This window comes from Lynx canadensis, chromosome D3, assembly GCF_007474595.2.
Source record: "Lynx canadensis isolate LIC74 chromosome D3, mLynCan4.pri.v2, whole genome shotgun sequence".
Lineage (NCBI taxonomy): Eukaryota > Metazoa > Chordata > Mammalia > Carnivora > Felidae > Lynx > Lynx canadensis.
Genome location: NC_044314.2, coordinates 41,090,635 through 41,106,119, shown reverse-complemented (window position 1 = coordinate 41,106,119; position 15,485 = coordinate 41,090,635). Strand labels below are relative to the sequence as shown.

The 15,485-nt window shown below is 41.9% G+C and overlaps 1 protein-coding gene across 3 annotated transcripts in view; it reads right to left on the bottom strand.

Annotated features, from left to right (window-relative positions):
• Positions 1 to 15,485, bottom strand: part of B4GALT6 (beta-1,4-galactosyltransferase 6) — a 68,217-nt gene that overhangs the window by 14,023 nt on the left and 38,709 nt on the right. The window contains exons 1-3 of one of the 3 annotated variants that reach the window (XM_032595393.1): positions 11,867 to 12,083; positions 6,296 to 6,420; positions 197 to 313 (exon numbers count right to left, since the gene is read on the bottom strand). In XM_032595393.1, the coding sequence (XP_032451284.1) occupies positions 197 to 244 (48 nt within the window). In that variant the 5' untranslated portion in view covers positions 245 to 313; positions 6,296 to 6,420; positions 11,867 to 12,083. Of the gene's footprint in view, positions 1 to 196; positions 314 to 6,295; positions 6,421 to 11,866; positions 12,084 to 15,485 lie in introns of those variants that run through there. The other 2 variants (XM_030336621.1, XM_032595392.1) reach the window with 2 other exon arrangements.

Here is a 15,485-nt window from a genome sequence, read left to right as displayed (position 1 = left end):
TGATGATTAAAAATGATAGGAGCATATCAACTGATAAATGGATTAACAAAATGTGGCATATATAATACGCTTAATCCCAAATGAGATTTTACCAAAATATAAAACCAAAGATTCACCCTAAACTAAACATTTTTAATCCCACCGTACCGAAGAGTTCAAGTTCCACTATACTTACCATTCTGAAAAATATTCTCACCTGTTCAATGACATAAAAGGCAAATTCCAGCCTCTGCTTCTGGAGCATTGGAATCAGATGCAAGAAAAAAATTGGGAGATGTTCATGGCGATTCCGGAAAGGAATGAGAACTGCCACCTTTAAAAACAAAATAGTCACATATGTAGATAAATATTGCACAGCAAGCCCTGGAGGTAAAGATAAAAACTGATCCTTAAAAATTTCTGAAAATTTTAAAGTCAAACCCTCATAGATTTTCTCACTAGAGATCCAACAGTGAGAAAAAACAGACCTGGCCTTTGCCTTTGTTCCATTTCCAGTCTTGTGAACCTGGAAGGTGTAAGTGGGTTCTGAGGGCCATTCCTTACATTGTGATATTTATTTATCGTATGGTCACCATGGAAGTCCTAGAAAGACTTCAAAGGCCTGATAAAATCAGGTTTGGAGAAGGCAAAGACTACTGTGGAGAGTAGACTGGAGAAAGCCAAAAATCGATTCAGCGAGCTGGTTAAGCTAAGAGGTAATGGAAGCTTGAACTGAGGTGAGGGTGGAGAAGAAGAGAGGTACATGAATTTTTGGAACATGTGAGAAGTGAATTAACAGGACTGGTTTATGGATTGGATATAAGGAGGGTGGGGAAGGGATGTGTCAAGAGTAACTTCTAGGTTTTAAAATAGATCATAAATAATAAATTCATGATTTTAAAATTGAATTTAAAAGACATTCCACTTGAATATCTACTATCTTACAGATGGCTTATTCAGCCTAGAGTTATTTTTGAGAAATATAAGATATATCATAGAAGTTTCATAATAATATTAGTTATTTTTCATTTAATCAAAATGTAAAATTAAATTTTTGATACATTTTATGTTTTGCAGTGGTAGGATAATACTGAGTTTAAAATGAAATTGATAGTAAAATTACATTAAAATGTTAAGCTTAACAAAGAAAAAGTAATGTAAGCAGTAGAAAACAAAGAAATTCGTCCAAAGAAATGTGTGTTTTTTTTTTTTTTTTTTTACCTAATGTAAAGAACAAAAGAAAAAACAAATATATGGAAATTAAGTTGTTTTTCAGTAAATCGATGTTTCTCCTGGTGGGAAAGAAAAATTATTGGGGCTCTTAAAAGCAAGACTAAAAAACACCATCTATATATAAAATAGGAATAAATGAATAATTATTAACCACCACTTACTCAAATCCTCTATTTCTTGGATCCAAGATTTGTCATACAAACTAAATTACCCTACAATTTAGACTTTGTCCTTGAAAATGATGAAATGTTTTCTAAACATTGCTTTTCTTAGCTAACCTGGCTTTATTATAATTGTGAATTTTCTAATGCAAATTGAAATAAAAACAAATATTTTGTACAGATTATAAATCCCCAAATCATTAGATTTTCAAAGAAGATAACAGTCAAAATATATCTAATTACAGTATCTATGTGTCACTTTATATTCTGGATTTTAAAATACAGTTTAAACTGGTTATAAGAGAAAACTTTGTAGGAACATTATATCTGGGATTTACTAAAATTTCACCTGTACCAAATAATTTTTACTACTGAATGAATAAATGTAAATAATTGAGAAGGCATAGGTTCAGGACCTGGTCCTATTTGTAAAATCAGGTCATGACGTTAGACACAGTCAACAGAAAATAGTAACATTTACTAATGTATTTTACATTACCAGGATAAATAGAGAAATTTTTAAATTATTAAAATAGTTTCATTTTAAAAAACCCACAAAAGATAGTTTAGCAAAACTGAAGATGTCTAAACTAGAATCACCACCACTAGTTTTCCCTAAACACTGATGAGACAGCAGAAAAAGAGACAAGGGCTGCTAGGACACTGATATTTTCATGTGTGCACTATTTTATTTTCAGTGAGTTGTAAGAACTAAAGAGGTTCTGGTGCCTCTCTGCCAGCCGCACTTTTAATCCCATTCCCTTCTGGTTCACCCGTAAGGTACCTCTTGAATGTAAGGACCATAAGGTTGCCGGAGCAAGGCTAACTCACATCCAAGAGTCTGCCCACCCCCAACATGGCGGCCACTGCTCATTCTACACACATCCCACTGACTGGGGACCTGCTGGTGGGTGTCCAGTATTCATTGCTGGCATAGTCACAGAACTCCCAAAGCAACACAACTCCCAAGGCAGCTAGGGACCCCTACGTCCACTCTTAGGAGAGCAAACGACTATGAAAAGTAAAAGAAGGGGAAGAAGTCAGATGGCAAGAACAAACCCCTACCACTGGCTTTACCAGATGTCAACAGTGTGGTAACTTCTGCAGAAGTAAGGGTCAAGCTTGCCCTTCCTCATTCTGAATTTGGCCACAAGGCAGCCGCCTGTGACAATGTAAATGGGCTACAAAAGCAGTTAAGGCGAATTATTTAAAGGAAGATATTTAAAGGAAGAAGCTATTAAGTAGCTGCCGAGTCCACATTAAAGATGGTCCACATTAATTAAATACAATTATGCTGAGTGATGGGTTGAACATATAAGAATAGACAAGGTCGTAGCCTCTAAATCAGCAATTTGTTCAATGAAGCATTTAAAATATCAAGACTTGTGGGTTTTTTTCTTAACCTTACAAGGAAACTGAGAATATTATAAAAGAAAAAAACTACCAGTGTCTTGGCAAATTCAAAATAAGCTAAACTGTTGTCTTAATAGCAAATAAATGGCCACATTTTAATGAGACCATTATCAAATATTTTGAACATGCCTAAAGCAAAGTTTTTATTAAAATAAAGCAAAACAGTATCTTAAAAATTCATTTGGCATGTCCCTTCTTGTGGCGGTGGAATGACATTCTCAACAGTTTACAAATTATTGTCTAGAAAACGAAGATCTCAGGGTTCTGCAATAATATATTTAAGGTTTAATAACCTTTGCTTCAGGACATTTCTCACATGTGCCCTAATTTGCTGTGCGAGCCACTCTCCCATTGATGCATCTCCAGTAGAGACAGACAACATCTGGTCGTTATCTTCTGCAAAACAGCACTTCATCTTCACCAATCCCTCCTCGCCACCTCTTGTTCAAGCAAAATTATCCCATTCAGTTTGCTCCCACTTTAAGCCACTAATCTTACTGAATTTATGCACCTACATTTCTTGCTTGCTTATGTGCTCTTATACTCACCATGAGATTAGCAAGAAAAGTGTTTACTACATACATTTTCCCCACTAAGTTTTTGTCCTACTTTCAAACTTCAGGCACACCACCGGCTACAGTGTCCCTAGACGACCCGGCTGCAAACTTGCCTACTTGAGGGGTGCGGTAGCTCTGTGCCACTGACGAAGACGGAACACAGTAGAAGTTGCTGTGCTCTCTCTTCGTCAGTGGTTTCTGGTCCATCGTCCTCATCCTCCCCATTTCCAGTGTCTGCGGGAGCTTCTCAAACAGGAGGCACTTGATAAAAAAAAAAAAAAAAAAAAAAAAGAGGTTCTTGTCCCTTTCCACCAATAAAATCAGAATGTCTGAGGACTAAGTTCAAGAATATTCACTTTTACCAAACACCCTGGGTAGTTCTGAAATAGATGCTAAGACTCATCTTTGAGGACTAGATATGGAACCCTGCCTCTGAGCAGACACCCACAGCAGGCAGCTGCCTGCTTCTTTAAGCCTTTAGGCTTTAGACCTCCAGTTCAGACCTCCACCTGACCCCTGCATGGAAAAGCAAGGTCACAGGTAAACACTTCACCTTTTAATGTCCAGAAAAGCATTATCATCTTCCTCTTCCAAACCCCTTTAGAAATAAGCTTGCGTGTATAAGGCCTCCAATCTGTGCTCCAACCCGTTTTCCACGGGAACCTGTAGTGTTCAAAATACCTGAGAATTGCTGAAATCACTTGGTTTCAAAGATCTCAGTTCCAATTAATTGGCCATTAATGAACTTAGTTGTTTTTTTTTTTTAAAGAAAAAGAACCTCAAATATTAAGAATCAAGTTGGTAGCAGACGTTTAACATAAATCTAGTAATTCCTTCTTTCCCTCTCTCTCTACTCTGTTCCAAGATTAGAATGGGACATCATTAGAATGTAAACAGGTTGGGGGCAGGGAGAGAAGGGGAATGTCCTTAATTAGTTAAACACGGCAAGTACCAGTCACCTCTGAATCATGTCCAAATTTCTTCTCATACTTTTAGCTGCACAGCTCAGAACCAGAAACTGTATTCTGAGAAGGGTTTGCATCAAGTTGAAATAACAACAGCATTACCATACGGTTCCTAAATAAAATAAGCTTATTTTTAGATCCTTGAATTAGCTTGCTCTTGGGAACTCCACTTTCAATATTGTTACCTAGTCATTCACACGGAGTTTATAGTCTACTAAAATCTTTAAATAGAACTACTTGTGTGTGATATACCTTTCTCCCGGAAAGTGAGAAGAAGAAAGCAAACCATAAAATTTAAAATCCAATGTCTGATATAGACCAATGAAGGAAGAACAAGAACACTTAATGTTCCCAATCCCAAATTACTCTACCACAGCACACAATGCACATCTAAGCAGTATGCTGTACCCCACCTAAACACGTCAGAAGACCAACCTCTACGCTACCCCACAGCTGTTGAGATTAATGATGTTTTTTTCTCTTATTAGCATTCAACATACTCATCACCCAAGAAAAATAATTTATTTGCCCAGGATTTGTTTTAAAAGTAGAATTGTGCAAATTAGGTCCTATTTTGTATACAAATGTGAGAAAAATCAATCATGAAATATGAAGATTCATTTATTAACGGAGTCTGACCAGACAACTGTAAAATAAATGATTTGCCAAAACTTGTACTGGAATCCATTTAAGTAGTTTCACAACTTCTTTGAGGCAAAAAAAAAAAAACAAAACAAAAAAACACCACCCTAACATTTATTTAATAATTTAGAGCAAGGCTCTCTCTCCCTCTCCCTCTCTGCCCTTCCCCTGCTCATGCTCTCTCTTCCAAAATAAATAAATAAACTTAAAAAAAAATGTAACAAGACATTTATTTGTCTTGTAACCTCAATTCAGCAAAACTGGGTTTAGTGCTTACCTTAGACAAGATAATATAGTGTTATCTGGTGTTAGGGATGCAGATAGAAATAACACTTCCCCAACACAAAGAGTTCAAGGCCAATTAAGTCAGAGCACTTTTATCTACATTCTCCTTCACAGCAGTGATTTTTCTTTGTACCAAAAGACAAATATTTTAGCAAAATACTAATATTCAAAAGAGGAACTGAAAACTTTTCCCAAATTAAGGCTATATCACAATCCTCCAGGATATAACTATTGATTCAATCCTCTGTAGTTTTCACCTGAATTCTGTAAATGCTATTTCCTACTCAAACATAACCACCTTACAGGAACATATATATATATGTGTGTGTGTGTATATATATATATATATATTATTTATATATATATATATATATATATGCACCCACTCGCGAATTTCACAGTACTGTGAGCAACTCTGATTTAAATCAGGGTTTACAACTGATTTTAAACCGCAGAGGCAGACCATTCCCTTAGAGTTTTTCAAACAAAACATTAAGTAGAAGTCTGACAAGTCAAAAAGATAAAAAGCTTGTGCTCTGCCTTCTGAAACAGAGGTGAAGAACCCAAAGTTCTCCTTTTTGTGTCCCACTGTGATCTGCAAGCAGCCTCTTGAGGATGCTGAGACTCTAAGAACACCCCAGTGTGAGACCCAACTGGAAGTCACAGTTCCAGGACTCGGTAGGGCCATGCCTACAGGTGACAATGAGCATTGCGGACAGCAGCAGGAGGCAGAAAAGTCAGAGCCTCTGCCCATTCCAAACAGAATGGTGACAAAAAAATCTGTTTTGCAAGCCAATCTCAAATGAGGCATTTACTACCAGGATCTCCAAGAGACAACGCACGAGCACATATTTTGTATATACGCAGAGGTGTGGTTACAGCCTTCCCAGGCAACACTATTAAATCCTATCTGAACTGTCAATACCTATACATTAAATACAAAAATTCTGTTGCCTTACATTTTCAAGACAAATATATTTCACTATATATTCTGAATCAAGCACACTTTTCCTCAAATGCACAGTAACAATTATATTACTTATGAAAAAATTTACCTCACCTTCCATCTGGGTTTACAGTCTTTAGGCCTCCAGTGACCTCCTGGCTCAATATCTAAATCCTTGGAGAAGAGTTGATGAATTTCATCAAAACTGATTTCACTTACATTGACATTGAGGAATCCCCCTAGAAGGTCAAACACGTGAAGAATTGTTTTAATACAAAGCAAGACAAACAACAATCGGTAGGGCTGATGGCATAACTTGGTTGCCAGGACAGTACAGTTTATTCCTGTTATCACCACATAACTGTTAGTATCATTCCCTTTCAGTTTTAGTTTGGATGATAAATTATAAAATCACTCCACTATCTTTGGTAAATCAGCCAAAGATAAGAGAAATCAAATTGTTTAATACAGCAAATATTTTTAATATTCTTTGGGAAACGTTTGCACATCATTACAGATTAGCTTATTATTGTAATTTGACAATTTAGTCACATATTTTAAAACTACTTTTAATTTCCACATAGTCAACCTAGGTAGCACGAGAGCACAGTCTGTAAGTGTTAATTAAGCGGTTAGATTGGCAGGAAACCGCCAAATCCTACCTTCTGTGTACTGGGGACACTATTTAACTTCTCTGTGCCTCAGCCTCCTTCTTTGCAAAAGCAGATGGTAACACCTGCCACCCCGTGTGGTTGTGTCCACTAGATGAAACAGTGCCATGAGAAGGATCAAGCAACAGCATCAACCACAAAGGTACACACTCAATATACGTTAGCTGTTCCTACTGTCTTCTACTGACATTTCTTAAGAGAGAGAATTTGCAAACACAACTTAAGCAATTTATATTTTTAGCACCTACCCAGTACCCCCTTGATTTGCAAAACTGGAAAACTACAGGCTTTTAAGATATTCCTGGCCTACCAGGCACTCACTTTCTGAGTTAACAAATATATTACTGGAGGTGTTTTTACTACTAGCTTTTCTGTTGTGTACCACTGAAATGACAAATGACTCCGGTGGAAAGTCACTTCCATTAACTCAGTCGGAAACAGAACTGAGAACTAACAGAACTAAGTTAGGTCTAACCTCTTCATCTCATAAGATACATACCAACAAATGAGGTTTCCCATTTCAGGTCGTCTGAGCCTGACTGGCCATGACTCCACATAGAAAACCTTCAATTCCTCTTTGAGAGAGCCCTCTCCTTTCCTCCTGTCGTTCTGTATCCTAAGGTTTCACAACTGCGTCTCTTCCCCTCCCTCCCTTCCTCCTAACTAGGCAGGAGTATCAGCAGCTTCCATTAAACACTCAGGCATGCCAGCGAGAAGCATTGTAAAAACCAGATGCCAGGCGTCTGGGCGGCTCAGCCGGTTAAGCATTTGACTCTTGGTTTGGGCTCAGGTCTGATCTAGCGGTTTTGTGAGTTCGAGCCTCGGCATCGGGCTCTGTGCTGACAGTGCAGAGCCTGCTTGGGATTCTCTCTCTCTCTCTCTGCCCCTCCCCACTCATGCTGTCTCTCTCTCAAAATAAATAAACTTTAAAAAAAATTTAAAAATAAAAATAAAATAAAATACAAATGTCTACATTTCAAAGGGTAAGCTGGGGGGAAAAAAGTGCAACCTTCTAACGTCTGCCGGTTCTCCTGACTACGTCTGTGGCCTTTTACCCTGCCTTTGGGGTGGTAAGATATGCAAAGTAGCTAATCTTAGAAAGATGAGGCTCACCTAAAAGGAAAGAGTAACGTATGAACTCAAAGAGAAAGGGGAGGTCACAGCATAAGACTGATCAATATAAGTACCAGCTTAGCTGACAAAGACTGAATCTACCACTGTAATCAAATAAAATTCACACAAATAAATCTGATGCACTTAATGGTATGCATGATTGCTAAAATGATAGTCATTATAAATAATAGGCAGTTCATATGAGTAACTGAGGCTGGTATTCTATATGCACTGTTAAACCAATTTTTTTGGCCTTTTTTCCAGCTTGACTGCTTTAACAGCTGTAATCATCATTACTGTCAGCAGGGTCCTCCAGTCTCATTTGCTGTTGCGTTTTCATCTCAAACACACACGCACTGGCAAACGAAGAGGCAAGTCTTACGTCTCTCTCCTCAATGGGCGGGGCCTCCGGTGCCCACCACTTAACCATCTCTAATGCATGAGGCATCCAGAGTCCAACCTCCCTTCTGCCTGCCCCCCAACGCACCGTCCTCAGAGGCCCTCAGCTGCCTTCCTATGTGCTTGCTGCTCTTTCCTCTGAAATCTTAATCTCATACTGGCTGAAGGCCAAAGACAATCCAGTGGCATGAAGTTGTCATGCCAGTGGTCACAGCAACAGTACTATTTGGGGGGTGAGGGGGGACGGATGGTAAGGGACAGGCCTCCAAGATAGGATGGCCACCACTGGGAACAGTAAAAGCGTGATCCGAAAGAGGAGAGGAAGAAGAGGCACAAAATTAGTGGGGTGGGGTGCGATGAGACAAACAACTCTTTTTTCTGAGCTGCTGCCTCGGCATTTCAAAGTATGATAACCATACTCACACCCAGAGTCTCACCATTGAGATAAGAATGCAACTTTAGGATTCCTGCCATCACTTCCTCCTTTGCTTTTCCCCAGGGCACCTTTTAAAATAATCACTTAGAGTTAAGCCCACCAAAAAGTTAAGTGACCTCTGCCCCAACCACCCTGTAAGTGATAGTTGCTCTCTCTCCTGCTCATTCAACCTGGAACAGAGGACTGCCCTTCCCCCAGCTCACCGAGCCCCCTTGCTTCTGGGATCTGGAAGTAATTAAATCTTGTGACTCGACTTCCTTTGTGTGGGTGTGCTGAAACTGTAACTCCAGTCAAAATGACTCCCTGGGTTTCATTTCCCCAAAGTGGGAGCTCAGATGCTGAGGGAGCGCCTGCCTGCCCCATGTGGGTGGCATCTGGGTATTCTTAATTCAATATACCAGTTCTGCTTCTCAACACAACCGGTGATAATGATGGGATTGTGGGTGCAGTGTGTACCCCCATACAATGCCCTGGAGCTACAAATGGCTTACTAACTCCTCTCCCAGACCACTCAGTCTCCCTGGGAAGGAACCCACTGCTTGCTTGCAGTCTGTGGCACTGTTTTTGCACCGCTGCGTACTGTTCACAAATCCCCACCCTAAATTGTCGATGCAGTGAAAGGCAGACTCCCCTGAAAAGCTGACCACCAGCAGGCTCCAGTCGGCAGTAGGTGTGTTTCCCACTAGTCCCTAAACAAGTCCCTGCTGTGTGTCAGGTCTGGAGGTAATCTGCAATACTCACATGCAAGAGTCCCAGCACCAGGCCAAGGTGAGCTAGCGGAAATAGCAGGACCCTGCCGCCTTTCCCCAGGCAGGGACAGCGGACAGGGCAGGACAGTGGCAGGGACACGGAAGGGAGTTCTTTTAGATTAGTGCCACAGGTGTGGCCGGCTGCAAGGGTGCAAATTGGCTCTTACAGGTCTTTGGAACTGGCTCTGAACTGTTGGTTACAGTGGCTGAGATGCGTGCCCTGGCCAGACTGGCCAAAGTCCTCAAAATTTATAACTTGAACCAAAAAAACAACCCAAGGTATTGAGGGCCTATTTTATTACAGACACCCTGGAGGAGCCTCTGGACTTGTCACCACAGCGACAGTACTCCCAAATGCGTCGAGCCACCAGGGCAGGAGATACAGACAAAAACAGGAATAGACTCTCAGGAAGAGACCTCCCCCACAAGCCTCCGGAGTCCACAGAGATGAGAGGAAGAAGCTGCCTCACCGGATGTGTGTTTCTATGGCTTGGCACCAGGCCCGTCCGTCCATCACAGTTATTACAGCTCGGGTTCCCTGCGCGTAGACAAGCCTAGATGAAGCATGCCTCCACTTATATAAAATTGGGATGGGCTAATGGGCATGCTTCCACGGACCCCCTTGGCTACTTCCAACCCAGAGGGTGCCCTCGGGGCCAGAATCTAAGGAGTTCTTCTTAAAGCACCCCCACCCAATTATAAGGCCATACTGTTACAATTCACAGCAATGTTAGATATGGCAAAATAGGCATTAGACCACATTAATGCTATAGCTAGACATGAAAAAGATAATTTTCCTGAAGCCCAAATCTTGTTTGCCAGTAAAGGCAAATGGCCCCTCTCCCCCCTTCAGCCAGGAACCCAACAGAGGGCTCCCGGAGATATTAGGGCTTCCAGGCCCCTTCTCAGTCCCCATGGAGGAGTGGCACCTCAACTCAGCTCACTCTCTCATTAGATGACCAAAGGTCCCTCTGTGTGAGTGGTTCTGGAGATCACGGGCCCCTAATCCAGGACAGCTCAAATACAAGCCGGAAGCCTTTGCTCAGGCACTGTGGGCTCTTCAAGAGACCACCGGCCCACCTTGAAGGCAAATGTCATTACTGCTTGGAATGTCCCAGCCCTGGCACCAGGATCTGGGCTCCCAAACTCTGACCTCTGAGAGTAGAAGCTGCCAAGGCCTCTGCCCTAGGGACCCAGCAACTCCCCAGAGCTTGTCTCTCTTCTGGAAGGGACAATTACCCATACAGTTCCCTAATTATCCACTAGGACACACAAAATAGACAATCCTCCTATTCAAGTCTTCTGACAGTCTTAAATATTTTTTATACAATAGGCAGAAATCACAGCTTATTTTGAGGGCTGCTAGAATTGCCAGACATCTTACCAGGCTCAACAAAGGCTGTTCCCGAGTTAGCGGCCTACGAAGCTGATATATTGATCCTGCCCCCATCTGACCAGCAAAAGGCTCTCCCTGTACGCCCCTGTGGCTTGCCTGACCTCTGTCCATGGTGCTCAACTGCTCTCATGCAGGACATTTTGCAGTACATTATGTGATGCTTGGCAGGAGCCCCCAGTGCCTTTTATAATCCTCTGTATCTGCCCAGGAACCGACACCACATGGATGCTTATGATCTACACCCTGTCCCAAGGAGAACCACCCCTGTGGCCTTGGGCCTCAATGCCCAACCATCCAGGAGGGACTTCCAACTTACTTTAGCTTCCCTGATTAAGCAGTTAGTGTCCACTGTGGGTCCAATGCCCCGGGGCTGTCATAGATACATGGCTCTCCATATGTGCACTTCTTCCCTCAACCTCCAATGCATTTGCCTCCGCGCCAGCCCCCACGAGTCCTGTCTATTCCTACCAGTGTACTTCAGTCTCTCTGGAGCTACCCTTACACATCACTGAACAGGACCCCCCAATCCGTATCTCTGCCCCCTCACGTGAAAAGCATACAGTATTCAACTCCATTATATTGGGCACAGGTCTGCTGTTATCCCTCACTGGGACTGGGCTAGCTGCCACCCCACTAGGCACACGACAACAAATTATTAAGATAAACAGCAACCTGTCAGCCACCCTGCCAAACACACTGGACTGTTACACCAAAGCCCAGCCCTGATGCAGCAGACAGTTTTGGATAACCGTTTAGTTTTAGATTATCTACTGGCCAGGGAAGAAGCTATATGTGCTGTAAAGGGCCCATCTGCTGCATGAATATTAATAATTCTGGAAACATTCAGACACATTTACAAAAGATAGCCCAACAGGTATATGTATTCCATCATCTTACCCAAGTTTTTAAACAAATACCTACCTTAACCTTATCCAAGGGCTTTGGTTTATTTTCTTGGCTGGACCTCAACAAATGGAGAGGGTCATTACAAACAGCATTTCCAATTGTTGTCTATAGATATTGCTGACTGGCATTTTTGCTTTGCTTAAGTGCTTCATGTGCTGGGTGATCAAAACCCTGCCAGTGGCTTATAATACCTCCACCGTTCAGATAGTGCCTATGATTATCCCTAAAGATTAATGCCTAGGCATCACGGGGTCAGTTGTGATGAGAAAAACAACTATTGTTCTTCTGCAAAAACAACTTTGTTTTTCTGAGTTGCTGCCTAGGCATTTCACACTATGATAACCCTGCTCACACCCAGAGTCTGTCACTTAGATAAGGACTTGAGTCTAGGATTTCCGCCATAAATTTCTTTTTTGCTTTTTTATCTTTTAAATAATCACTTAGAGTTAAGCCCACCAAAAAGTTAAGTGACCTCTGTCCCATCCTATAAGTGATAGGTGCCGGCTACCTTTCTCTATCTCCTGCTCCTTCAACCTGGAACAGAAGACTGCCCTTCCCCCAGCTCACTGAGCCCCCCTGCTTCTGGGATCTGTAATTAAACCCTATGACTCTGTTTCCTGTGGGTGGGTGTACTGAAACTGTAACTCCAGTCAAAATGACTGCCTGAATTTCATTTCCCCAAAAGTGGGAGCTCAGATGCTGAGGGACTACCTGCCTACCCCATGTGAATGGCTTGTGTTAACCTCATCCAGCGGGTCATAATCTGCATATTCCTTTTTTTTTTTAATGTTTACTTATTTATTTGAGAGAGAGAGAGAGAGAGAGAGAGAGAGAGAGAGAATTCCAAGCAAGCTCCATGCTGTCAGCACAGAGCCCAATGTGGGGCTCAATCCCACGAACGCTGAGATCATGATCTGAGCTGAGATCAAGAGTTGGATGCTTAAATGACTGAGCCACTCAGGCGCCCCTAATCTGCATATTCTTAATTCAATACACCAGCTCACTTCTCAACACAAGGTGTTAGGGGAAAGATGCCATGCACAGAAAGTGAAGGGAAAAGGAACATTACAGAGAATGGCCAGGAAGAGGCACGAAGCAGAAGAACTACTGGTGACATGGTTTCCAAACGATCCTCAATAGAAAAACATCTCTCAGGGAGGACTTGGGGTCCTCCCACCACTGCACCCACTGAAGTGACTGTCACCTCCTTTACATACTGGATGTCCCCTTCAGGTTTCACTCAAAGAAGCATTCCAGTGCTTTAAAACCAGAAGAGGATAAAACTTTCTCTACGTGTAAAAAAGTAAGCAATCAGCCAGACTAGCCCCCCTTTATTTCACTTGTTGAGATGCCAAGGGCAACTGAAGAAAAAGGACCCGCTGCACTCCACAGAGAACCCCCAATCTTCACTCAGCACCTGTGCTAACCTGAGCTTTTCCAGTGAGAACGTATGCTCTCTCCCCAATTAGAAATAAAAAAGTCAGGGCGCCTGGGTGGCTCAGTCGGTTAAGCGGTTTAGCGTCCAACTCTTGATTTCGACTGAGGTCATGATCTCGCAGTTCATGGGATCGAGCCCCATGTCGGGCTCTGCATTGGCAGCATGGGGCCTACTTGGGATTCTCTCTCTCTCCCTCTCCTCTGCCCCACCCCTACACACGCTTTCTCTCCCTGTCTCTCAAAACAAATAAACATTTTTAAAAAAATAAAAAAGAAATTAAAAAGTCAAAAATATAGTCTCTGAAATCAATTTATCCAGCAGTGCCACCAATCAGCACACAAGTGTAAATAACATAATCTATCAAATCTTGATTTTCACTATTTGGAAGGTGGAACTGGATGGAGTTAAAAGGAAAGAGCAGAACTCGGTGCCTGAATAGAATCGGGGCTGCCAGTTCACGAGAGGGTCAGGTCAAGTGGAAGAACAAAAGTCAGTTGTAAGCTACCCATCAGTCCTGTCAACAAAGCCTGATGCCAAACTACTTCTATTATGTGTTGAGAAAAACTTAGTTGCATCATTGGTTATATATGGTATTTACTATAATTTTCTAATGCTGAATTAGCAAGACATGTGATAATGCCACCCAGTTTGGAAACCTAAATGGGTCTAGGGTCCGTTAGGTGTGTGCAGGCCCAAACCACATGCTCATGGTAGTGTGGACTACAACATATCACATGACATGACTTAGGATATTACTTTTTCTATTAAAACATAATTCTTTTTTTTTTTAATTTTTTTTCAACGTTTTTATTTATTTTTGGGACAGAGAGAGACAGAGCATGAACGGGGGAGGGGCAGAGAGAGAGGGAGACACAGAATCGGAAACAGGCTCCAGGCTCCGAGCCATCAGCCCAGAGCCTGACGCGGGGCTCGAACTCACGGACAGCGAGATCGTGACCTGGTTGAAGTCGGACGCTTAACCGACTGCGCCACCCAGGCACCTCAAAACATAATTCTTAAAATAATAGTCAATGCATATGAATTACCTATATTTATATTTTCTTACATTTCAAGTAAAATGTAAGGCATATTATCTCTAGCCAGAGAGTTGCTTTCTCTAAAAATCCACAGCTTCCTGTGACTGAGTTCAGGGCCTATATCTATTTTTTGGTATCTAAAGCCTAATTCTGGATACTCTGATTTTTATCACCACTTTGCCCTCAGGGTTTCAAATGTGCACAACCCAAAGATCTGATTGACAGTGTTGAGAAAGACATGAATTTCCCAAAGAAATATCCCATCGGGTGAATTCCTCTCCAAAGTCAAAAAATGGATTTTTATGTTAAGATACACATTCTCTCCCACTCCCCCTGGGCTGCTGCCTGAGCACACACAGCTCAAGGCTAAATGGCTACATCAGGCATCACACCCCCCTCAGTCACCCACTGCCTCCTTTGAGGCCAACACTAGAAACTGCCTATTCCCAATAGGGAACTACTTAGGCTTCTCAACTTCTGGAATTTTATGCCTACTTACACAGACGATTTCTTACTCAACTATTCCTGAAGTGACCAAATCTAAGTATTCTAAACATAGAGTGGTTTCTAGCCACACATCACCAATGCCAAGTGCAATGCCTGGACACTGGATAGATGGATGGATGGATGGATGGATGGATGGATGGATGGATGGATGGATAGGAATGGCAAAGCTGGCCATGTCCAATCTTGTCTCACCTCTCTTTCTGCTTCCTTCCTACTTTATTTCCACCCGTTGGCTCTACCAGGTACTAAAATATGCCTGTAAGCCATTTGTGCAACAGGTGTCCCACACGTAAATGACCCAAATAATAGCCTCCATACAGCCCAAGTTCTCATCTCCTAATCCTGGTCACAACACACAGCTCTTAACACCCAATTTCTTCCCTTGCTTATAGTTTTCTCTCACTTTACTCTGAATGACTACCTGAACCTCCAGTTAACAGTCTTTGCTTTTTGTCCTCACCTTTCCCTCATAAACCACCCAATGAACCTTTGGTCCCCCCTTGAAAGCCCTGCAGCCTTTATCACGTCTTCCACACTGTTTTCTTAGTCCCCAGCTATTGATAAACTGACCATCTCCTTTAGTGTCATAATCCACAACTATTATTGTATTTCCTCAACTCTGAGATATGCACTGACTTATGTTTTCGCATCC